Raw genomic sequence first — 24,941 nt, forward strand, 5'->3', positions numbered from 1 at the left:
ACTCAACAACCAAGACCCAGGGCAGCCAAAAATAAATAAAAGTTTTAAAAAGTCCAATCTTATTTTACTTGAATTATATATTTTCCAATCTGATTCAAAGAATACATATTATTATCACCATATATTTGAATATATTTTTAATCCACTCTACACCAAGAGAAGTTTTTTTAAGAGTATGACTCAGATTCTTAGGAAAACCAATTCTGTTTTGCAAAGTTAATTTTAAAATATATTTCACTTATTATCTTGTATACCTGGAAAGAGAAGTTCCTTTATCCTACAAAGCAGACATAGGAAATGTCCCACAGAAGTGACTTTATACAATTTGTAGCAGCATGAAACCCTAATAGTATTTAGTTTAATGAATGACTAATAATTTAAGTAAATAAATTATCAAAGGGTGCTCTTTCCATTTTCTCACAAGAGGAAATCACAAAACTATCCTTTACAGACAAGGGTAAACACTCAGTTTGTACTTGAAGAAACAGATTAAAAAAAAAAAAAAACTAGGGAGAGGAGGCAGGCAATGAAATCTTGGCTAATTCTAAGCTTCAGAAAACGCTACTGTTTATTTTAAAAGGAGAATACACATTTTCCTTTAGTCCTGTGCATGGATGATCCCTTTGTTCAGGGCAGGGTAAAATTATACCATGGCTTCTGAGAAAGACCATAGAAAGCCTTCAAGTGAAAACAACCCACAAAAGATAAAAGAGAATAACAAGGTCTCCAAAACCGATCTAAGTAAACTTCCACCGTAAGTAAAAAAAAGACTAACACAGGTTTCAATCTCATTCCAAAAGTTTAAAACATAAACAAATTTATACGCACTTGCATTTTCTATATAACTCTGGCACTTCTAAAGACAAAAATAAACGCACCCCTTTATTTGTGGCTTTAATATCTTAGTGACTTCTCGGTGCTCGCTGACCAGGAATTAGGCCATATTTAACTCCCTTATTTGTCAAAGAGGAAAGTTGTGAAAGAGGCTATGCACAAAGCAGTCGTGACACTAAAAATCTGCAATTTAAGCATTTTTGTTTTGACTCTGCTTCTAAACCAAATACAATCTGGCACAGTATTTTTAAGTCTAAAGTTTGTTTAGGACTTTAAATTACTTTTTGTTAATTTTTAAAGCAACATTTAAAATTTTACATCAAAGTTAAATTAAAACTCACAAGATACAAAGTCACAAATTTATCCCCCAAACCTATTTTTCATTCTTTCCACCTAACCAGCCAAAATAAATCCCAGCACCTCTGTGAAGAGAATGAAAAGGAGCATGGCAGAGAGTTCTTCACTGCAAACAGACTGACAACCAAAAGCAAGTTCCTGGGGAACTCTGATAATTAATTAATTGGGGGGGTAACAAATTTCGTATCACCAAACGCAGAACATGCAGAAGCTATTTTTCCAGCCTTAGTTTCTTAGGGGCAGAAGAGAGAAAGTTACAGTTAAAACAAGAGAGTAATAATGGAAAGATGCACTGAAGAGTGGTGTTCACATCAGCTTCTATTCTTAGGCTTCCGAATTTTTTGAAAGGCTGCCTCCTTAGGAACACACCTGGATTGACCTGCAGCCACTTCCCAGGCGCTCCTCCCCAAATCGGGCCAGCCCCCACGCGCAGGCCCCACCCCCTGCGCTGAGGGCCGGGCAAAAACAGGCAAAATAAGGAAGCCTCTGGGAGGTGGCAAGCCGCCAACTCAAACTGGATGATTCCAGTTTAGGCTGGTTTGAGTCACAAACAAGCAGTTCCTAGCTCTCCCCATAATATTCAGAGGCACTGGCTGCCCAGGCGGCACACAATGAACTCTCATTTACGCTCAGCTCTAAGTCTACCTCACTCGTTCTCTTTTCGCTAGCAGCAGAGGCTCCTAATGAAAGCAAGGCTCCTAATACAGTCAAAATGGGTCAGCTTAGCACTGGTTTCCAACACCGACTGCCTATTCCGCACGGAACGCTAACGCTGGCAACACCTACCTACACCTCTCAAAAGCCTTACTGAAATGCTGTATGTACCTAATTCTAAAAAGGAACTAGGCCTATTTATAAATCTCCATAATGGAAGTTAAGTCCACCAGAGCAATTAGCGAACACTTCCATCTTCCATATTCAGCATACAAAAAAGGCTTGGCTGGCTAAGGTGATCCCAAAAGACAGAAGTGTGTAGCTTACTGCTCGATAAACTGGAAAGGAATGTTTCCAGCATACGGGCTCTTCAGCATGCCTGCCACTGATGGGAATGTAAAAAACACTACCAATAAAATTAATTAATTAATTAGATGGGGGTACTGCATTGGAGAAGGAAATGGCAATCCACTCCAGTGTTCTTGCCTGGAGAATCCCAGGGATAGGGGAGCCTGGTGGGCTGCCGTCTATGGGGTCGCACAGAGTAGGACACAACTGAAGTGACTTAGCAGCAGCAGCACTCATCTGCTGGGAAAAACTGAAGGCAGGAGGAGAAGGGACGACAGAGGATGAGATGGTTGGATAGCATCACTGACTCGATGGAGATGAGTTTGAGCAAGGTCGGGGAGATGGTGAAGGACAGGAGGCCTGGCATGCTGCAGTCCATGGGGTTGCAGAGTAGGACGCAACCGAAGAACAGCAGCTCTTCAAGCACACACCGCTAAACATGTATGCCTTCATGCTAACAACCCCAAAACTGCGTTAAGGAGGGAATGAGCAAATGTTTATTCCTTTGTAAATTAACAGTACTTAAAAGGCAGCCCCACTCAAAATGAGGCAAAACAATGTGGATTTTAGATCAGTTTTCTCCAGGACTGCAAATAAACAAAGGCAGGCATGTTAGTTCTCCTCCTTCCAAGAAGGTGAATTTTTTATGCGAACTTAGAGGACTTCACTGGAGGTGCAGTGGATTTCAGAATCCACCTGCCAACTCAGGGGATGGGGTTTGATTCCTGGTCTGGGGGACGATTCCACATGCCCGGGAGCACCTAAAGCCCTTGTGCCAGGACTGCTGAAGCAGGTGCCTTGGGCCTGTACTGCACAAGGGCAGCAGGCACACAATGATCATGAGTGGTCCCCACTGTCCCAACTAGAGAAAGCCTGTGCAAAGCAAGGAAGAAGAGCTCGTGTGAGCGTGAGCACACACACATAACAAAATTAATTTTTTAAAAAACACAAGATACCAATATTTCAGGGAAAGAATAATCACTAAAAAAAAAGTCAAAACCATAGTCAAAAAAGCCATCCATCACAAATAAGAGTTGCAAATTTCAAAATAAAAACTTCATTTAGCAGCTAGAATAGTCCACTGTAAAAAATACATCTTATTCATAATACTGATTTTTGTAAAGACATTCTCTTTTGAAAATTCAGACAATTTCAACTATCTTAAAAAAGTAAAAATGAGGCAGAAGGATAAAAACAATAAAACAGGCCAAGAATGTCTGTGAAATCCAGAAATAAATCAGATATTTAAATTGTAATGTTTTATTCAAGCTTAAAATAAGAGTGGAAATAGTTTCAATCTAAATAAAAATAAGGGGCAAAAGACAAAGGAAAAAAATCCTAAGAATATTTATTATCCTTGACTTTGACTTCTTCTAAAGGCTTTTTGATAAACCTTTACTGTTCTTCCTTGAAAGTCCTCTGAATACATCTAAAACATACATTTCACTTGGTTTTATCCCCCAAATCAATAGATATCTAGTCATTAATTTTTACATTGTAGACAGTTTATGTTTCAGTGGTTTCAGAGCACAAGTATCTTCTCTTACACACTCAAAGAATAATAACAAAAAAAAATCCTATTTCAATTTAAGTGATTCATGTTAAACAGTGCAAAAAACCAAATTTTATCTCCAACTGAATTCAGAAATTATTATTCATTATCTGAACCACCAGGGAAGCCCCAATTATAGATAAGATCACCTTTGATGATAAAATTTCAGACAAATGTGTTTTTATGATTAAGCATTGCAACTATCACCAAAAAACCCCCACTAATTATTAATCCCTTTAACAACTTTAAGAAACTGACTCTTACATCATGTATGTATCTGTTAAAACGGGTGCCCTATCTGACAGTTTCTAGCATATAATATATATCATAACAAATTACATAGCCAGGTAATAGTAATAACATGAGATTCCTTCCCCCAGTCAACATTGTAAATAAGCATACTGTAAGAGAAATGAAAAGTATACTGCCACTATCACCTTGATACACGCATTACCACCACATCTAGTGCCTCTTCAGCCTCATCCATATTTTTCCACTGAGCTTCAGACAGACAGTTCTGAAAATTTTTCTTCATGAACTTGAAATTCTCTATCATAAACTAAATGAACTACAAAACTTCCTTATGAAACTGCAGACAAAAGGATATGTGAATAAAATTCCCCCTCTAAGAAACTGTAATCTAAAACATCTATATCATTCACAAAATTATTAGCAGAATTGATCACACACATTATATATATATATATATATATACACACAGTGTGTGTGTGTGATTTTTTTAAAAGCTTGTCAGTTTAAGGACTGCCATGCTAACACTTTTTTAGTTAAAAGGGTCACATTCATTTTACCTTTATCTGTTGTAAAATTTCAGAATTTGTTCAATATTCTAAATAATTACTATGTAACTATAACTCAGGTAAAATATTCTTAAGCTAACAGAAAAAAATAAAATTATATACAATTTTTGATATATTTTATTCAAAACATATAAAAGAAATACACTTACAAGTTCTACAAATAATACCAGCAATAAGAAATATTTTATAGACTTCCCTGGTGGTTCAGTGGTTGAGAATCTGCCTGCCAATGCAGGGGACAAGGGTTCTATCCCTGGTATAAGAAGATCCCACATGTCATAGGGCAAGCAAGCCCATGTTCCACAACTACTGAGCCCATACACCCTAGAGGCCGTGCTCTGCAAGAAGAGAAGCCACCGCAATAAGTGCTCGCACTGCAACTGGAGAGTAGTCCCTGCTCGCCACAACTAGAGAAAGGCAATGCACAGCAAAAAAGACCCAGCACTGCCAAAATTAAATAAAATTTTTAAAAATTATTTTTCATTTCCCCTTCAATAAAAACTAAACTATTCTAATGCAAAGCCAATATACTGGACAAGAGATGGGCATAAAGACTGTCACATCTTAATACAGCATCAGAATTGAAAAGGCTGATTGCTTGCAGTTATATAGACTTATTAAACAAACACCACAAGGACTTTCACAGGTTAGTTTTTTGACCTGGAAGTGATATTGTATGTGTCTTTTTCTTCCCCTTCCTATATCTCCAAGCTTTGTCTTTATATATTTCAACATATGAATCCAGGCCCTCAAAAGTGAAAGCATGGAGTCCTAACCACTAGACTGCCAGGGAAATGCCTATATACAGTTTTTAAATCAACCTATTCCAATTCTTAAAACCTACTTAAGAAGGAAGCTTGCTCTAAAATTCTGATTTCTTCAAACTGGTAAACTAAACACACTTTAAGACGACATGGCTTACTGAAAGCCAGAAAGACAAGAGACAATGAGATGTCACCCACTAGGTCTTTCCAGTAGTCATGTATGGCTGTGAGACTTAGACTATAAAGTAGGCTAAGCACTGAAGAACTGATGCTTTTGAACTGTGGTGTTGGAGAAGACTCTTGAGAGTCCCTTGGACAGCAAGATCAAACCAGTCAATCCTAAAGGAAATCAACCCTGAATTCATTGGAAGGACTGACACTGAAGCTCTGGCCATCTGATGCTTAGAGTAGACTCGCTGGAAAAGACCCTGATGCTGGGAAAGATTGAAGGCAGGAGAAGAAGGGGATGACAGAAGATGAGATGGTTGGATGGCATCACCGATTCAATGGACATGAGTCTGAGCAAGCTCCAGGAGATGGTGAAGGACAGGGAACCCTGGCGTGCTGGAGTCCATGGGGTTGCAGAGAGCGACTGAACAATAACCAACAACCGTTATTTATATGCAGTTATCTGTGCTTATTACTACGTTTGTTTTAAGGGCTTCCATCTAAATGCCTGTTTCTGGGATTAGAAAGAATAAAAGTCTGTAGGTTACTTGACATGTTCTTCTTTGGACAAACCAAAAGGAGGAACAAACAAGAAAAAGGCTGACCCCCAAAGTTTTTAACTTATGTATTTAAAATTTATTTTGAAAAGAAAAGGGCCTCTCTAAATAACCAAGGCAGAGAAAGACACCCAGTAGCACAGGTCTCGGAGAAGGCAATGGCAATCCACTCCAGTGTTCTTGCCTGCAGAATCCCAGGGACAGGAGAGCCTGGTGGGCTGCCGTCTATGGGATCGCACAGAGTCAGACACGACTGAAGCGACTTAGCAGCAGCAGCAGCACAGGTCTCTGCACACAGGAAGTTTGTAGCACACAGGAAGTTTGTAACATTAAGCAACCTGCCCCTCATCTTCTCAGCAGCTAAATAAATACTGTGAATAGTTTGGCAGAAACAGTTAGTGTATCATTTACAAGGAGTTCACAATGAGACTGTCATCAAGCCCATGTTTGCTCATTTGAAATGCACTGCTAGGAATCTGTTCACCAAAGCAGTAACAATTAAGGGGCACAGAGGATGATTAATTTTCCAGTCAGTCATACAGACAGAATAGAAACCTCTTTTATAGATAAAACCAAGCTATATTTTATTTACTATAACCTGTTGACATTTTTAAAGGACTTGGAACGTCACCATTTCACAATCAAGTTTTAAGGTTTACAAAAAAGAACATTTCTTCCAAAAGGGCATTGAACATTGTGAATTGACAATAACAACTCAAAATATTACATTTTTAGGGGATTCCCTTGTAGCTCAGCTGGCAAAGAATCTGCCTGCAATGGGGGTGACCTGGGTTCGGAAGATCCCCTGGAGAAGGGAAAGGCTACCCACTCCAGTATTCTGGACTGGAGAATTCCATGGACTGTATAGTCCATGGTGTCACAAAGAGTCAGACACAACTGAGTGACTTTCACTTTCATTTTCCCTGATGGTCCAGTGGTTAAGAATCCACCTTACAATGCAAGGAAGGGACACAGGTTCAATCCCTGGTCCGGGAAGATCCTACATTACTCGGAGCAACTAAGCCCCTGCATCACAACTACTGAACCAGTACTCTGAAGCCTATAAGCCGTAATTACTGAGCCCATGCACTGCAACTACTGAAGCCCGCATGCCTAGAGCCTGTGCTCCACAACAAGAGAAGTCCCTGCAATGAGAAGTCTGTGCACCCCAACAAAGAGTAGCCCCAACTCACCGCAAATAGAGAAAGCCTATGTGCAGCAATGAAGACCAACCACAGCCAAAAAATAAAATAAATAAATCTTTTTAAAAAATAACACACTTTGTAATCAACAGAATTATAGAGGAAAGGAGGATATATGATAAAAGGGGGGATGAACCCCAAGACAATGGATGTGCTCTGAACACCCAAATATTTTATTTCTTTATACTTGATTCAGTAACAATATAATGACCAATCTTTTAACTATTACATCGATTTTGGTTTCACCTTCCTCTTTACTAAGAATTGTAGCTACGTATTTCAACTATTTGAATGTGTACTCGGAGAAAGGCAATACACTTAGCTGGTTCTGCAGTGTGCACAAAGGAAGACCTACCTGGCCCTGTTCTTATAGAATGGCATCAAAAGGCTCGTCATGTCTTCAAAAAAGTTGATTCTGTTTTTCATAAATCGATATAATCTGAATGTTATTACAATGTCCACTTTTCCCAAGTTAGGCACTCTCAATGTCCAAGTTTTCCTTCTATGGAATACTGAAATTGTCTAACTGGAATCTCTCTTTCCTATTCTAAAGCAGATGCCTTTCTAAAGCACAGATCTCAACAAGCTATTTCCCTTCTCAAAATCCTTCAATGGCTCATCTCTGCATAAAAAATAAAACCCCAAAACATTAGCGTGGTTAAGTCATACTGAATTATTTGCTGTTCTCAAAACATTCTTCCACCTACTTGTAGCTCTTCACGTTGCTCCTTCTGCTCACAATGTTCCTTGTCTAGCCCAAAATTCATATCTTCTTGAAGTTCTACATATCCTTCATAGCTCTAAAGCATAAAAAATCTTCAGCCCTAAGTATGATTCAGGCAGTTGAGACAGGAGAAAATATCCTCTACGGTTGTAATTTAGTCTCCATGTAGATTTCCCAAGCTCATCCTGCCTTTCTGACAGTTATCTTTCTGAATGTAAATATTCAGAAGCATACAACTGTTTCTTTTGACTATGTAAACAGCAATTAGCTCCATCAAAATTCATCAGATCACCTCTGGGTTCAAGTTTTTGAGCCCACAACTCCAAGGGCCAGATCCCAAACCACAGTAACTCCCACCAGAGTACAATGCCACCCTTCTGAAAGCCATGCATTTCATCTCTAACTTCCACACTTCAATTGGTTGACTCTTCAAAAAATTTTGATTCACTGGAGTGCAGTGCCATCCCTTTACTGAGGTAGGTTTGGGGAAAATGACTAAAACTTGAGTATCTTAGGCCAATTCTATACAGAAGAAAGTGAATCATGACAAGATTTTATAATCAATTTATAGAATTCAAATGAATATTGTCAATCATTTAACTCAACAATACATTAAATGATATCAAAAGAAGTTAAGGGTCTCATTCATGTCACAGCTGCAAAGCTGGAGCCAGAACCTAACTCTTCCAAGCTTCACTATAATATGCTACATCTTCCAGAATATTTAAATTACATCTAGATAGATAGATGTATAAAAGGCTTCCATTTATTGTTTTGAATCAGAAAACTCAGGAGGCATAAAAGGAGCCTTTTATCAATTACATGATCATTTACTTTTCTTAAGTTAATTCTAAGCAGGCAATACTAAAGGAAAAATAATCTGGGCATTTTAATTAGGTCAAAAAATTTGTCTCTTGTAAATTTAAAATACATCCCACCTAAATTTAAAACTAGAATGTCTGAGATTAACATGTTGAATAACAGTAAGAAGAAACAGAAAATACTCAAGACTACCAACATCTCAAGTAGTAGCAGTAACAACAGCTAGGAGTTATTGAAGGCACTATTTAACATATATAGGTATCAAACTAAGCACTTTAAGTATTTTTTTCATTTTAACCTTCCAAATAACTTTAGGAAACATGGTTCTTATGAAATATGAGAAAGCTGAGGCCTAGAGAGCTTTAGTAACTTGTCCAAGATTATAAACATAGTATACTATCTACCTTGATTTTCTTTTTTTAACCTTGACCTATTACTTCAAAACCCATAACCTAACTTATAAGCTGTTTCTTGTTAAGATTATTTTCTATTTATCATTTTCATCTTTGAAATACAACTCCTCTTTTGTAAAAATAAAAAAGCCCCAACCTAAAAAATTAGCCTACTCACCCTTAGTGAACAGCAAAGACACAACCTGAATTTTAAAGAAAGCTTTCCTACTAGAGTTTATAAATTGATTACCATCTTGATGTTAAAATGTACACGTCAATTTATACATTGATAATAAACATATTAACAATATATTTCACCAATACATCTTTACCCCAACAGCTTTTACAAATTTTCAACCAGATAATAGAAATAGTATATACTAAGAAATTAAAGAACTTTGAAAAGTTCATTGTATGGCACAAGATTTGTTTCATACAACTGAAGTTATCACTTTTCTTCCTTTTTGGCAATTTTAACATTCAGCATCTGAAGGATGAAACACTATTTGCAAATCATCATTTAGATTCGAGTACTTGGGAAAATAGTTAACTCGTTGGCTACAGGGCTAATCAAAGTTTCTTCATTCATTACATACATGATCCAAGATTACTTTCAAAAATATGACTGTACTAAAAACCAGTACCACTGATGGTAGCTCATTTGTAACAATTTATTCAAGACCTTGTCTCTGATAACAAAAGACTGTTAACCTACCTGTCACTGCTGGTACTACTGCTGCTGCTGATTGAATCACTACTGGAGGATCTACTTCTAGAGCCGCTGCCGCTAGGGGACCTTGTGGGTCTAGACGCTTGACTAGCCAGCCTCTGAGGAGACTGATTTCTAGACTGGGATGAGTGTGGTGAGCGACTCCTGCTGTGCTGGTAATTCCGCTCGGGCCTTCTGCCTCGTACCTCCCGGGTAAGGTCGTCCCTGTAGATATCCCTGTGTACCACACTGGGCAGTGTAAACTGCTCCCGAGCCCTAGGTTCGTATCGGGGGTCATGAGCGTCAAAACGGTTTGGACTTCGACTCCGAGAAGTATAATAGAGCCCATGTTGTAAAGTCCGCTCTCGAGGATCTCTATAGTAATCCTGATCGTAATGTCTTGTCCGATCAAATCCTCCCGTCCCCCGTTCATGGTGTCCATAGGCACTATGTTCATAAGCACGCTCCCTGTTATCTGAAGCCCTGCATTTAGGAGGGGGGAAAAATATTTAATCAATCAGAAACGGGAAAGCAAAACTAAAAGCAAGTCATGCAAACATTCACTTCAGCATTTTCTTTGTGCAACTGGTCATTTTCTAAATGGCAGTAACCTACTTTAGTAAGCAAACATTAACAAGCTTAACATTTTACTTGACTCCAAAACTTATTTCCACAGCTAAGCAATTACTGTTGTAACTGTATTTTGGGCTTTCATGACTAGTGTTCTGTAAGTCAGCTGCTCTTTTTATTAGGGATTTTCTGGCTTATATACAGAAATAGACATATGCCATTTCCTTTTTTATTTTAAATTTAATGGAACAAGAAGAGACTTTCATTTTAATATGAAAATGAAACTTTCTATACTTTCACCAAATTAAAATGTATGCCAAATTGTATTTACTTTGCAAATGTATTTCAGGCAAAATTTCCATGATATGTTTTTCACACAGACATGAAAGCCTCATTGCAATGCATGCCCATGTCTCAGCAATAGGAGGGCATCTTCAAAGAAGTATACAAAAAAATGTTAAGTATAACTTTTTCATATTAACTTTCAATTTCTTGGGTAATTATAAAATTAGTAAATTATGTAAATTGCTGTACCCAAACAATCACACTTAATAATAAAAACAGAATCTTAAAAAAGAAAATCAAACCAAAAACCACTTAGGATATCAAAATATTGGGCTGCCACATGCTATTCTATGATAAATTTAACTAATTAAAGAATAATGGTTATTTTATCTTCTTGCACTATCAAATTACAAATAATTTTTAAATGCCTAGTCCATAATTCAGTCTGTTAATGTATTACTTAATGGTTAAAAGAAATATATTTGCTTAGGGTTTTAGTTATACTCAAATTGCCTCTGATGAAATAAGGCAACTTTGCAAACTATAAAATTCAGTTTTTAGCAATGGTTTAACTATACAATTTTTTTTCTGTAGGGCATGAATACTTGTCAATCTATGAGTACAAAAACTGTTGCATGTATAATTACACACATGCAATTATAAGCTAATATTAAAAACCAATTCCAATTCTATAAAGAAATCTTCAGTTCTCTAGTTATTAAGAAAGTTCCTAAAACACCAGTTCACTTGAATCTCAAGCATGAGGTTGAGTCTCTTCTCAACCTTACCTTTGGGTCTATCTTTTATCAAAAGTGATTAAGGAGCTATGAAAGATACAGATGAATTAGAATCTCTGCAATAAAGAATATGTGGCAAAAATCTTACAACTAATACTGTGTTTCCAATACATACTTAGATTCCAAATCTCTCCACTAACCTTCATTTTCACCATCTCACTTAGTAGCAATCATACCTTCTCCTAGGCTGTATTTTGTTTTTGCTATTATGAAAAGCAACTGGCATGGCAAAAAAAATTCAATATTATCTTTCCTACTTAAATATGTTAAATGACTCTCCTTTTTAATTTGCTACATTTCTGGAATTTGGATAGATGTTTCACTGTCTAATAAAGAAGAGGGGTTCTTCTGAGACTTAAGAGAGAAAATGTCATAAATACTTCAATTAGTACCCTATCAAATGTTAATCAGTAAGAGCTATTATTAATGATATAACAGAAGCAATAGGTAATAGTTCTAGGAGAATTACTGCTATATCAGATATTTTATAAATATGCAAAGTTCTTATCCATTAGGAAGAGACAGAAGGCAGGCACAAGAGCTAGCAGAGCTGAAATCTAATAGCTATTCTTTGAATCATCTATTAGTACTAAATAATTCTAGAGTTAGTGGGAAAAAAAAGAAAGTTTGACTTGGGTTAGGAGAGGGGCTAATATACACAGGTCAGGACATACCAACCTTTTCCAAGTGTGGAACCACGACCTATAATCCCAATTAAATCTAGGGAGAGAATTGTGAACATAACTTCCCCAATTTTGGCCCCTCTTTTGGGGGTAATCCACCTTCTTAATGGGCAAGGGTGTCAAATGATATTTAGATGAACCACAAGGAAAAAAAATCTTAATGACCAGATAAAATAATTCCACTGGAAGCAAGCAGTCCCAGACAAACTGTAACTCTCAAACCCCCAGACTTCTTTCTTGAGACAGCAGAAAATTATAAATTGATCCACATTCACAAAAATCTCCAGCCCTAAGTATGAATCAGGCAGCTGACAGAAGAGGAAATATCCTCTGCGATTCCATGAAGTGAGGAAGGCACAGTTGCTCGCCAACAGTTCACCTTTGTAGCCATCCAGCAAAGTCCATTTTGATTGCTGTATCCACAACTGATCATCACCATGTGTTCAAAGCTAAAGTACCTTTAATTGGACAGCAACTTGCTTAAGAAACAGGATAGTAATCCTCTTCTCTTGGGCTAATGGAATCTTGACAACATGATATCCCATACATTCCAGCAATTAGAAAAGAAGGGCTATATTCCAGGATTTAGGAACGTCCATCATCTCAATTTTTCCCCATTCCATCAAGGAGTATAATTCCAACATGGAAACTGTGTAGATCCAAAATGGAAAAATCAAGCATTGCCTTCACTCCTCTTCATCCAAATACATATTTCCAGGTTAAAGTATTGTTTGTAGAATCCAAGAGGTCGAATCATATGGACTGCTAGGTTTTTTGGTGACATACCAATTCGTTCATACACTTCGTGCATTGAAAACTGAGAAGCAAATATCAAATTCTAAAAGAATCTGTAGGCTCTAATATTCCAGAAATATTCCATATAGTACAACCACAAAATCTGTAGCCAAGTAGCTCCATCAGGTAGAAGAGATATATCCAAGGAAAGCCTTAACATTATCCAAGAGAAGGAATAAAAGTCTAGAAGACAGGTAACTCCAAAACTGATGCTGCCATTCAAAATCTTCCACCACTTTATATCTCAGCAGTAAATATCCAACCAGCTGCAGGAAATATCCTCTACGATTCCATAAGATACCAGCCACTGGGATAGAAATCACTTCCGTTTCCAACCCAAAATAGGAAACATTGAGAATGCCCAAAACTTTAAATCCATCTGGGGCCCCTAAATACGAGTTTCTGTTTCTCACCATATCAAATACAAAATACCTGCCTACAGAAACCTTGGAACTTACCCATCAAGTCTCCGCTCATAACGTCCTTCTCGTGCATGAAGTGATGGTGGGGGGCCATAAGCAGGCCCTCCACCACCTCCTCTGAACCCAGAAACCTCTCTACTACGAGATGCTATGGAAACTGTATCATCCAATCCCCGAGCAGCACTCGGAATGGTGCCTGGTTCATTATAATCCGTGCGTAGGTCTCTATCTCCCATTTTGTTGACTGAGTTGTGAGCTTTCTGTGCACTTTTGATGTCCACAAAATCCACAAAGGCAGCCACTCCTCCTTCAGAACCCCTCTTTGGGAGAATTTTGACACTTTCCACACGGCCATATCTAAAAAAAATTAAAAAATAAATAGTCAATGTTATTGCTGCATGGTAATAATTTTCCAAAAATAGTTTTCTAAATGTTTCTTATATTTAAACAATTTACATTATGCATATATAGGGAATGGGTTGCAAGTTAATTTTAAGTGTCTTATATACTCACATTTTTCTTTATCGAGGCAAATATTTACAAACATTTTTACCAGATTATTTTATTGCTCTCATTTGTAAATATTTTATTTACTATAAACTGACTTTTACTTTTCTAGAACACTGAGCTGAATGACTTTCATAAGTTATTAGGAATTTTACATCCTAAAAAAGGATAGTATACCTAAGATAATCAAAGCAACTTACCAGTCTTAAGAGATTTTTATTAAAGTAAAAACTGTAGCTGAAAATAGCTATTCTACAGATTTCATTTTTCATTGAGTGAAAATGATTTTACTGAAAAAATAAGATGATTTCAAACACTCCTTACTGGAAGGCAAAATAAATTCAAATATTCTGTGCATGTGCAAGTATCAGTCCTAATTTTTAATGTAATTTTTTGCTATTTAATTCTCTTTTCCAGAGGATTAAAAGAAAAAGTGTTAAAATTTATAATTTATATATAATTGTTTATATAAATTAATACATCAGAAAATCTTTTTGACAGACTCTATGTTCTCATTTTCATTCCAAAAACAGTTTACTATGTACAAAAAGAAAAATTGTATGGCACCGTTTATATTCTGAAGCATGTATATAAAAAATATAATTATCTAGAATTTTAAAATTCAAAAAAATTCTACAAATTTCATTAGGAGTTAACTGTATTTCATATATCCTTGTCATTTGGCTTTTTTTTTTTAATTTGTCATTGTAAAAAGGCAGGCACAGCACTTTTAAATATAACACTCTTACATGCTGACAATCCAAGATCGTAATTTTACACTTCCCCTGAAGAAGCTGATATTATCAGAAAGCAGAACGTTTCATTTATATTCTCCAGTATGATTTAAGTTGTTACATCTCACAAGGGAAACATAATCCTAAAATCCAGTTTCATCACGCAACTGAACTAGATGTAACGAAATTACGTGGGATAAATTAATCGATGAAAGGATCTTTTAAATTTGGGGAACAAAATTATAGAAACAGAAATATAAACATTAAAAAAATACCTTCAAATGTATCTGACAAATGACTTGTATCAAGAATCTAAGAAATCTTAACTCATTTTTTAAAAATTGGAGAAGACACTTCTCCAAAGAAGATATACAGATGGCAGACAAGTACAGAAAAAGATGCTCAAAATCATTAGTCATTAGGGAAATACAAATCAAAACCACAATAAAATACCACTCAGTTCACACCCACTAGTTTGGTTATTAGAAAAGAACAGAACAGAACAAGTATTGGCAAGGATATGGAGAAATCTGAAACCTCCTGCACAGCTGCTGGGACTGTAAAATGGTACAGCCACTGTGGGAAAGTAGCATTTTCTCCAAAAGTTAAGCAAAGAATTATTATATGACCCAGCACTTCCTAGGTATATACCCAAGACAACTGAAAACCAAGGCTCAACTATTTGAGCACCAATGTTGGTGAAGGTGAAGGTGAAAGTCACTCAGGTCGTGTCCGACTCTTTGCGACCCCACGGACTTAGTACATGGAATTCTCCAGGCCAGAATACTGGAGTGGGTAGCCTTTTCCTTCTTCAGGGGATCTTCCCAACCCAGGGATCAAACCCAGGTCTCCCTCATTGCAGGCAGATTCTTTATCAGCTGAGCCACAAGGGAAGCCCAAGAATACTGGAGTGGGTAGCCTATCCCTTCTCCAGCGGATCTTCCCAACCCAGGAATTGAACCAGGGTCTCCTGCATCGCAGGCAGATTCTTTACCAACTGAGCTATGAGTGAAGCCCTCATATGTACCAATGTTGGTATATGTGCACCAATGTCATTATTCACAAACACCAAAAGATGGAAACAACCCGTGTCCATCAATGGATGAATGAATAAAATGAAATGTGGTATATACATAAAATGGAATATTATATTAAGACATAAAAAGAAATGAAGTCTTGATATGTGTTAGAACATGGATAAACCTTGAAAACATCATACTAAATGAAATAAGCCAGACACAAAAGGACAATTAATTTATGATTCCACTTGTATGAGGTATCTGGAATGGACAAATTCATGAAGACAAAGTAGAATAAGGGTTGGGGAGATACTGCTTAATGGTACAGAATGGAATTTTGTATGGGATGAAAAAATTCTAGAAATAGATAGTGCTAATGGTTACATAACATTGTGAGTACACTTTTTTTGGCTGTGCCAAGCAGCTTCCAGGATTAGTTCCCCAACCAGGGATAGAACCTGGGCCCTGGCAGTAAAAGCACCAAATCCAACCACTGGACCACCGGGGACTTCCCTGTGAATGCACTTAATGTCACCAACTGTACACGTCAAATGGTTAAAATAATAAATTTTGTATTTTGTATATTTTAACATGCACACACATACACAACTTATCACTTCAGCCCAAGAGCACAAAGGTTTATTCTATTAGAAAGAAGAAAGAGAGAAGACGGAAGTATCAGCCAACTCTCCGTCAAAAAAACTCAGCCAAACTACGACAGGAAAAACAAATATTTAAGCTTAAATTTTGAGTAACAAAGAGCTAAATGCAATACTGAAAAGAGGGACCAAATACTCAATGCACAGATTATGCATGTAAAACAAAGCCAAATGGGCCCCCTTCATCAAAATGGTGGGCTCACAGTCCCCATCATTGTTATATAAGGGGGATACACTCTGGAAACAAAATACAAATTTGTCTCCAAATTTAACAAAGAACTTCATCAGCTATTACAGTACTCTTTTACACTGAGCAGACTATAAACACCCAAATCTTTAAAAAAGAAAAAAACTGCTTAACTCTTCATATTCATAAAAACTCAGCATGTACAGATGTGATAGATGGACCATAAAGAAGGCTAAGCACCAAAGCATTGATGCTTTTGAACTGTGGTGCTGGAAAAGACTCATGAGAGTTCCTTGCACAGCAAGGAGATCAAACAAGTCAATCCAAAGGAAATCAACCCTGAATATTCACTGGAAGAACTGACGCTGAAGCTTGAATACTTTGGCAACCTGATGCGGTGCTGACTCACTGGAAAAGACCCTGATGCTGGGAAAGATTGAGGGCAGGAGGAGAAAGAGGTGACAGGTGAGATGGTTGAATGGCATCACTGACTCAATGGATATGAGTTTGAGCAAACTTCGGAAGATAGTGAAGGACAGGGAAGCGTGGCATGCTGTTGTCCATGGGATCGCAAAGAGTCAGACACAACTTAGCAACTGAATAACAAAAACAAAATGTAAATGTGATTTCCTGGTTTTGTCTCTTTTCAAAACAACGCATTTCCTATAGTACTCAAGTAGTCCTCAAGTGTTCAAGATGAAACATTTATCTAACATTTACTAATTAAAAAAGAAAAAAGAACAAAAATAATAAAATCACAATTAGATAATATTTCCTTTTTTAAAAAATATCAAGCCTTAGCTATAGGTTTTCAGAGAATCTATCAAGGAGTCTCCAGTAATACGCACAAAATTTTTTAAGTTACATAGTCACTGCTTGTAGTAATAAGTTAATTCACTTGTAGCTTTTAAAGAATCAAGAGAACCTAAATTTTTTAAAAATGAGAACATAAACTTGAGAAATCGTATTTGATTGCTACCAGTTGCAGTATATAAAATCTAAAAGGTTTGTTTTCAAAAACACAAATCAAAAAATATTACATTGGTTTCTATTTGGTCAAAAATATTCACCATCAAAAAATATTAAATTTATCAACATACACTATAGGTCTTATAAGTTTTTAAGAGAGAGTTTTAAAATAACCCTAAATAATGCCACATTTACTGTGATGGCTTCCCTGGAGGCTCAGATAGTAAAAGCATCTGCCTACAAAGTGAGACACCTGGGTTCGATCCCTGGGTCAGGAAGATCCCTGGAGAAAGAAATAGCAACCCACTCAAGCACTCTGGCCTGGAAAATCCCACGGATGGAGGTGTCTGGTGGGCTACAGTCCATAGGGTCGAAAAGAGTCAGGAAGGACTGAGCGACTTCACCTCACTTTTCCTTGGTCCCCCCTAAACATCTATTTATGGGCTTTCCTGGTGGCTCAGTCTATTGGGTTGCTAAACAGTCAGACACAACTTTGCAACTAAATGACAATTTTTTTACATTATTAAAATATTCAAAATCACTCCTCTTCCAAACTCAAACAGTTGGGTTATAAATATATCCATCACAACCACCAAGCTATCTGTAACAATGCTGTAACATCAACACTTACAGAAACCTTTAATAGTAAAAAATTTTTATGAAGGAATTACAAAATTTATAAATCAATGACTTGATCCTATATTTAGACCAAAAGAGTGGTTTCCCCTCTGTGTTAGACCTTTATTTCCTATACCAGTGACTACAAATACTTCAAGAATACCAAAATGCAGAATCCGCTAGAAATTTAAATGCATATGTGTGTGTGTGCTAAGTCAATTCAGTCATGTCTGACTCTGTGCAAGCCTATGGAACCTATGCCAGGCTCCTCTGTCCATGGGATTCTCCACACAAGAATACTAGAGTGGGTTGCCATGCCCTCCTCCAGGGGTTCCCAACAGCATTTAAACTGGAGCTGGCCACAATTTTCCTACATGGTCACAGGTCAAATTTTTTTTAACTTTCATTGCAATAAAATGTAACATAAAATTAGCTATTTAGCCATTTAAGTGTACAATCTCAATCTTTTCAAATAAATCACAGCTATTTCTGGTCCTCAACATAGTGGAGATGGACATTAAAGCTACATCATTTACAATTACTGATACTCCCCATACATCAACACATTAAATGTAGTATGTAGCTCAGAATTATATATTTAGATTGCAAAACTCCTGCAATTTGGACATAACCAAATAAGATGTTGATATTTTAATATGTCATATGTCTCATTATCAATTTAAATTAAGTTAAAAACCAAAGGATGAACCTGCTTTAACAATTATCTAGAATGACAAAGATAAATTTAAATTGTTAGCATGACAATCACAAATTACAAGCTAATAGTTTTACTCTGTCCAAAGGATGAAAAAATGATATAAGCCCAGAAAAGAGAAAATATTTGCAAATTATTTAGCTGATAGCTCTTACAACTCAACAGTGAAAAAGATATATTGCAATTTAAAAATAGGCAAAGGATATATAGACAATTTCTCCCCAAAAGGTAAACAGCCAATAAACACAAAAATTCGCTTAACAACATCAGACTTTAGGACAATAAGAACCAAAACCATAGTGAGATACCACTTCATACTCACTACAGTGGTGAAAATAAAAATGACAGACAATAACAAGTGATTAGGACAAGAAGATTTCTAAGATTTTCCAAAGATTTCTAAACCCTAAGGCATTGCTGGTGAAATTGCAAAATGGTACAGTCGCTTTGGAAATCAATTTGGAAGTTCCTGAAAATGTTCAACTTAGAACAATATAATTCAGTAATTCTTCTCCTAGATATGAACTGAAAATGTCCACATAAAAACACAGAAATGTCACAATATCATTATTCATAATAGCCAAAAAAAAAGTTCAATTGCTGAGTGGAGTTTTTAAAATGTGGTATGTCCATTCAGTAGAATGTCATTTGGCAATAAAAAGGAATGAAGTCCTAAAACATGCTACAACAATGGATGAATCTCGAAGATAGTATACTAAGTAAAAGAAGCCAATCACATAGCGTATGATTTCATATGTGAAAGGTCCAAAATAGGCAAACACAGAAGTAGAAAAAAGATCAGTGGATGCCAGAAGTTGGGGAAAAGAAAGAATGGGGAATGACTGCTAATAGGTTTCACTCCAGAATGATAAAAATATTCTGATATCAAAAAAAAAAAATTCTGATATCAGTGGTGATGGCGGTACAACTCTGCAATTATTCCAAAAAACAAATGAACTGTAAACCTTCAGGGGAAGAATTTTATGCTATATGAATTATTTCTCATTAAAACTGCTATTAAAAGAAAAAGACACAAAATAGTACCTGTTACTGTCTTTTCTTCACTGTTTACGTGTGTATGTATGTATGTATGTATGTATGTATGTATTTTTGGCTGTGATGAGTCTACAATGCCATGCACGGGCTTTCTGTAGTTGTAGAGCACAGGCTTCTCATTGTGGAGGCTTCTGCTGTTGCGGACCATGGGTTCTACAGCGCGCAGGGGTCAGTAGTTACTGCCTATGGACTCGGTAGTTGTGGCTCATGGACTCAGTTGCCCCAGGGCATGTGGGATATTCTACAACCAAGGATCAAACCGGTGTTCCCTGCATTGCAAGGTGGATTCTTAACCACTGGACTCCCAGGGAAGCCCCTGTCACTGTCTTTTAATACATCAGAATTTACGTCTCCTTTAGCGTCTACGTTACCCTCAATATATTGGGTTGGCCAAAAAGTTTTTATTCATTTGGGGTTTTCAGAATACCCGAACGAACTTTTTGGCCTATTCAATCAATCAACTGAATGCCACATTTCCTGTAAATGGGCACACATCGAAGACATTTTCTATTTCAGGCATGCCTGCCTGGGAAGATAAGAAACCCATCAGATGACAAGCAAAACCTATCTTCATTTCACAGCAATACCGAATTCTTTCAGTGTAAATGTATAAAACATATCTATGCTGCTGCTGCTACTGCTAAGTTGCTTCAGTCGTGTCTGACTCTGTGCGACCCCATAGACAGCAGCCCACCAGGCTGCCCCGTCCCTGGGATTCTCCAGGAAAGAACACTGGAGTGGGTTGCCATTTCCTTCTCCAATGCAGGAAAGTGAAAAGTGAAAGTGAAGTCGCTCAGTCGTGATCCCATGGACTGCAGCACACCAGGCTCCTCCATCCATGGGATTTTCCAGGCAAGAGTACTGGAGTGGGGTGCCATTGCCTTCTCCAAAAACATATCTATAAGCTATTCTTAAAAAATTAACATATTCCCCTTTAATCACACCCTATCTTTGGAGTACGAACTGTACAAATAATAACTAAAGATGGCAAAAACAGACACAGAATCCCTACATCCAGCAAAGTCAACTACAGGCTCCCAGCCTCATTTTTAGGAAAAGCTAATATTCTAAAATGTTGCTCTACTTGGAGGAATGCGGGAGTTGTGGAAAAAGAAGGGGGTGGAGAATGATTTGTAACAGCTTACTGATTTGTGTTCTCTCTGCCAAAAATAAATAATTAATAGTTTGTTGTACAGTCTTCTACAGACTCTCAGCATGACATAAAATACCTATGTCATAAAGGAAAAAGACCATATAAATTAAACCACGTAAAGATTATAGCTCCTAAATTGCAAATGCAGTCAAAAGACAAATGGGGAAAAATACCTGCAAATGAGAAATAAGTGATTTCCTAAACATACAAACTTCTGCAAATCAAAGGAGACAAAAGCTCCCCCCCCAAAAAAAATTGGCAAAATACCTAAACAGGAAATTCTTTAAGTTTCACTCAAAATCCCAAAAATCCAAAAAGAGTACCATGTAACACAAAAATCTAAATATTAATATCTAGATAACAGTGAAAGTCTAAGAAAATAATACTTTCATAACACTGTCTGCAAGAGTATAAATTAGATAAACGTCTAAGGAAGACAATCTGATAGTGTCTTTATTAACGAGACACTCCTAGACTAACCTAGTGGTTAGGACTCTGCTTCTAACACAGGGGTGCAAATTCGATCCCTGGTCAGTGAACTAAGATTTCTCGTGCCCTGTGACCCAGTCAAAAATAAATGAAAAAAGAAATTTAGAACTAAGCACACATCCCCAGAAATTTCATTCACAGGAATTTTTCATTCATGTATAATTGCACGTCTCAGTGTACAAGATTTCTGTGTAAGCAGTACTGCTTATAACAATTAAAAAAAAAAATGGAACCACCATTTCACTTTGTCTCTATGAATTTGACTGCTCCAGGTAGTTAATGTAAGTAGACGCATACAGCGGAGAAGGCGATGGCATCCCACTCCAGTACTCTTGCCTGGAAAATCCCATGGACGGAAAAAGCCTGGTAGGCTACAGTCCATGGGGTCACGAAGAGTCGGACACAACTGAGCGACTTCACTTTCACTTTTCACTTTCACGAATTGGAGAAGGAAATGGCAACCCACTCCAGTGTTCTTGCCTGGAGAATCCCAGGGACGGCAAAGCCTGGTGGGCTGTCATCTACGGGGTCGCACAGAGTCGGACACGACTGAAGCGACTTAGCAGCAGCAGCAGACACATACAGTGTTTGTTCTTTTGTGACTTACTTCACCTAGCATAATGTCTTCAAGGTTCATCCATGTTGTAGCATAAGTCAGAATTTCCTTTCCTAACATAATACTGGAAATCAAAAATACTCACTTAGACTTTCCTGGTAGTACAGTGGTTAAGAATCTGCCTGCTAATGCAAGGGACATGGGTTCAATCCCTGGTCCAGGAGGATCCCATATGTCTCAGGGCAGCTAAGCCAGTGCACCACAGCAACTGAAGCCTCGGCCCTGGAGCCCACAGGTCGGGTGCCTGCAGCCTGTGTTTGCAACCAGAGAAGCCACTGCAGGGAGAAGCCCGCACTAAAGAAAACAAACAAAGAGTACCCCCTCCTCCCCGCCCCCAGCTCAAGGCAACTAGAGAAAGCCCACATGCAGCAATGAAGACCTCAGGGAAGGAGGATAGAGAAGGAAGAAAGGAAGGAAGGGGGATAAATGCCAAGGTCTCTTTGAAAATGTGCTCCCTACCTGGTTTAATAGGACTATTACAGTACAGTCCCTGAAAAGGAAATTAACTTCTAATCTATGGCTTACTTCGTAGTAGTAACAAAATAACAGTTTAAAAAAGACTTTGAGAAATTCATAAATTTCTTCCAATATTTCACTTGATTACATTTCTATCCTAGTTTCATAATATTTGGTTGCTTAGGTAGAATAAAATCAAGATAGAAATGTGATCTTTTTATAATATACACAAATTTCATATTCTTTTTATCCACCATTGTTGTTTTGTAAAATCTTTAAAGACTACCTGTATTTCCAGATTAAAGAAATGTACCACTCTAATCTTAAAAGGCATTTGGATTTTTCTACTTAATTCCAATGATTTATAAACTTTTAAATAATCATGCTTCCCAATGAAAAAACAACTTGCACAAAATTAAATCCATTAAATTATTAAGTCACCAGTCTCTATCCAATCATTCCCAAAAATATTAATATGCAAACTTATTCAGTCAACACTTTAGTTTGATTATCATCTTTAGAACTAAAAAGATTTTTCTTATAAGCAAAAATGTTTTACCATCAAATTTCCAATAAGATCAACACAAAGGAAATCTAATGTCACAACCCTGTGAGACCCCAAGTTGTGAATCAAGTTCCTTTTATATATCTACTTTTACATTGGCAAAGCAAACTTATACTGAAATGGAATAATCTGTGTCAAAAACCACCATGGAAAGGGTTAGTTCATTAAAAAGTAAAATAAAATGGGGTGCTATAAGTGACAAGAAAAATTAAGAATATATTCTTATATACCTTAGAATAGCATAATAAGACATACACACTATTTTTAAAAATTAACTGCAATATAATTTAAAACTGTTTGAAACTTTACAAAGACCACTTAAATTTGGACCTAAGAAAGGCTATTTTTGATTGATAAGCTTAGCTATTTAGCAGAATGATTCACTTGAAAAGAACTGATATGCCTATGTTTTGCATGATGGATACACAATATTTAGAGATAATAAGCTCTTTTATTATCCAACTAATCATTAATATGTATTTTTTTTAAATCGTCACAGCATTCCAGTGACTCTTATTCATTATGAAGAATGACAGGCAGAACCAGATTTTCTTTTTCTTTGGCTTGCAAGAGCTTTTAATTTTATACTTGTTCATCTCTCACTTTAAGTTTTCAGTTATCAAAACACCATTTGTATCAAAAGTTGACACAGTGAGCATATACACGAGAGAGTTACATGTACAGATTTTCACCGGCCCCATAGAGATCATGCCAGTAATCTGCCAGCAGGTTTGAAAATATGGCAAAATTTTGGAAAATTCAGCAGTGACCACAGGACTGGAAAAGGTCAGTTTTCATTCCAATCCCAAAGAAAGGCAATGCCAAAGAATGCTCAAACTACCGCACAATTGCACTCATCTCACATGCTAGTAAAGTAATGCTGAAAGTTCTCCAAGCCAGGCTTCAGCAATACGTGAACCATGAACTTCCTGATGTTCAAGCTGGATTTAGGAAAGACAGAGAGGAACCAGAGATCAAATTGCCAACATCCGCTGGATCATGGAAAAGCAAGAGAGTTTCAGAAAAACATCTACTTCTGCTTTATCGACTACACCAAAGCCTTTGACTGTGTGGACCACAACAAACTCTGGAAAATTCTGAAAGAGATGGGGATACCAGACCATCTGACCTGCCTCTTGAGAAATCTGTATGCAGGTCAGGCAGCAACAGTTAGAACTGGACATGGAACAATAGACTGGTTTTAAACAGGGAAAGGAGTACATCAAGGCTATATACTGTCACCCTGTTTATTTAACTTACATGCAGAGTACATCATGAGAAATGCTGGGCTGGATGAAACACAAGCTGGAATCAAGATTGCTGGGAGAAATATCAATAACCTCAGATATGCAGATGACACCACCCTTATGGCAGAAAGTGAAGAGAAACTAAAGAGCCTCTTGAAAGTGAAAAGAGGAGAGTGGAAAAGTTGGCCTAAAGCTCAACATTCAGAAAACTAAGATCATGGCATCTGATCCCATCACTTCATGGGAAATAGATGGAGAAACAGTGGAAACGGTGACAGACTTTATTTTCTTGGGCTCCAAAATCACTGCAGATGGTGATTGCAGCCATGAAATTAAAAGACACTTGCTCCTCGGAAGAAAAGTTATGCCCAACCTAGACAGCATATTAAAAAGCAGAGACATTACTTTGCCAACAAAGGTCCATCTAGTCAAAGCTATGTTTTTTGCAGTAGTCATGTATGAATGTGAGAGTTGGACTATAAAGAAAGCTGAGCCCTG

General features: G+C 37.1%; 1 protein-coding gene and 1 non-coding gene across 5 annotated transcripts in view; both read right to left on the minus strand.

Moving 5' to 3' along the window:
- Positions 1 to 24,941, minus strand: part of SPEN (spen family transcriptional repressor) — an 88,105-nt gene that overhangs the window by 48,998 nt on the left and 14,166 nt on the right. For 2 of the 4 annotated variants that reach the window (XM_027975860.3, XM_027975859.3), the window contains exons 2-3: positions 13,490 to 13,810; positions 9,908 to 10,384 (exon numbers count right to left, since the gene is read on the minus strand). In XM_027975860.3, the coding sequence (XP_027831661.1) occupies positions 9,908 to 10,384; positions 13,490 to 13,810 (798 nt within the window). The remainder of the gene's footprint in view (positions 1 to 9,907; positions 10,385 to 13,489; positions 13,811 to 24,941) is intronic. The other 2 variants (XM_060396580.1, XM_042257427.2) reach the window with 1 other exon arrangement.
- TRNAK-UUU (transfer RNA lysine (anticodon UUU)) lies at positions 16,151 to 16,221 on the minus strand. The gene has a single exon. It is a non-coding gene; the product is annotated as a tRNA-Lys (tRNA).

Source organism: Ovis aries, chromosome 12 (genome assembly GCF_016772045.2).
Source record: "Ovis aries strain OAR_USU_Benz2616 breed Rambouillet chromosome 12, ARS-UI_Ramb_v3.0, whole genome shotgun sequence".
Taxonomy (NCBI): Eukaryota; Metazoa; Chordata; class Mammalia; order Artiodactyla; family Bovidae; genus Ovis; species Ovis aries.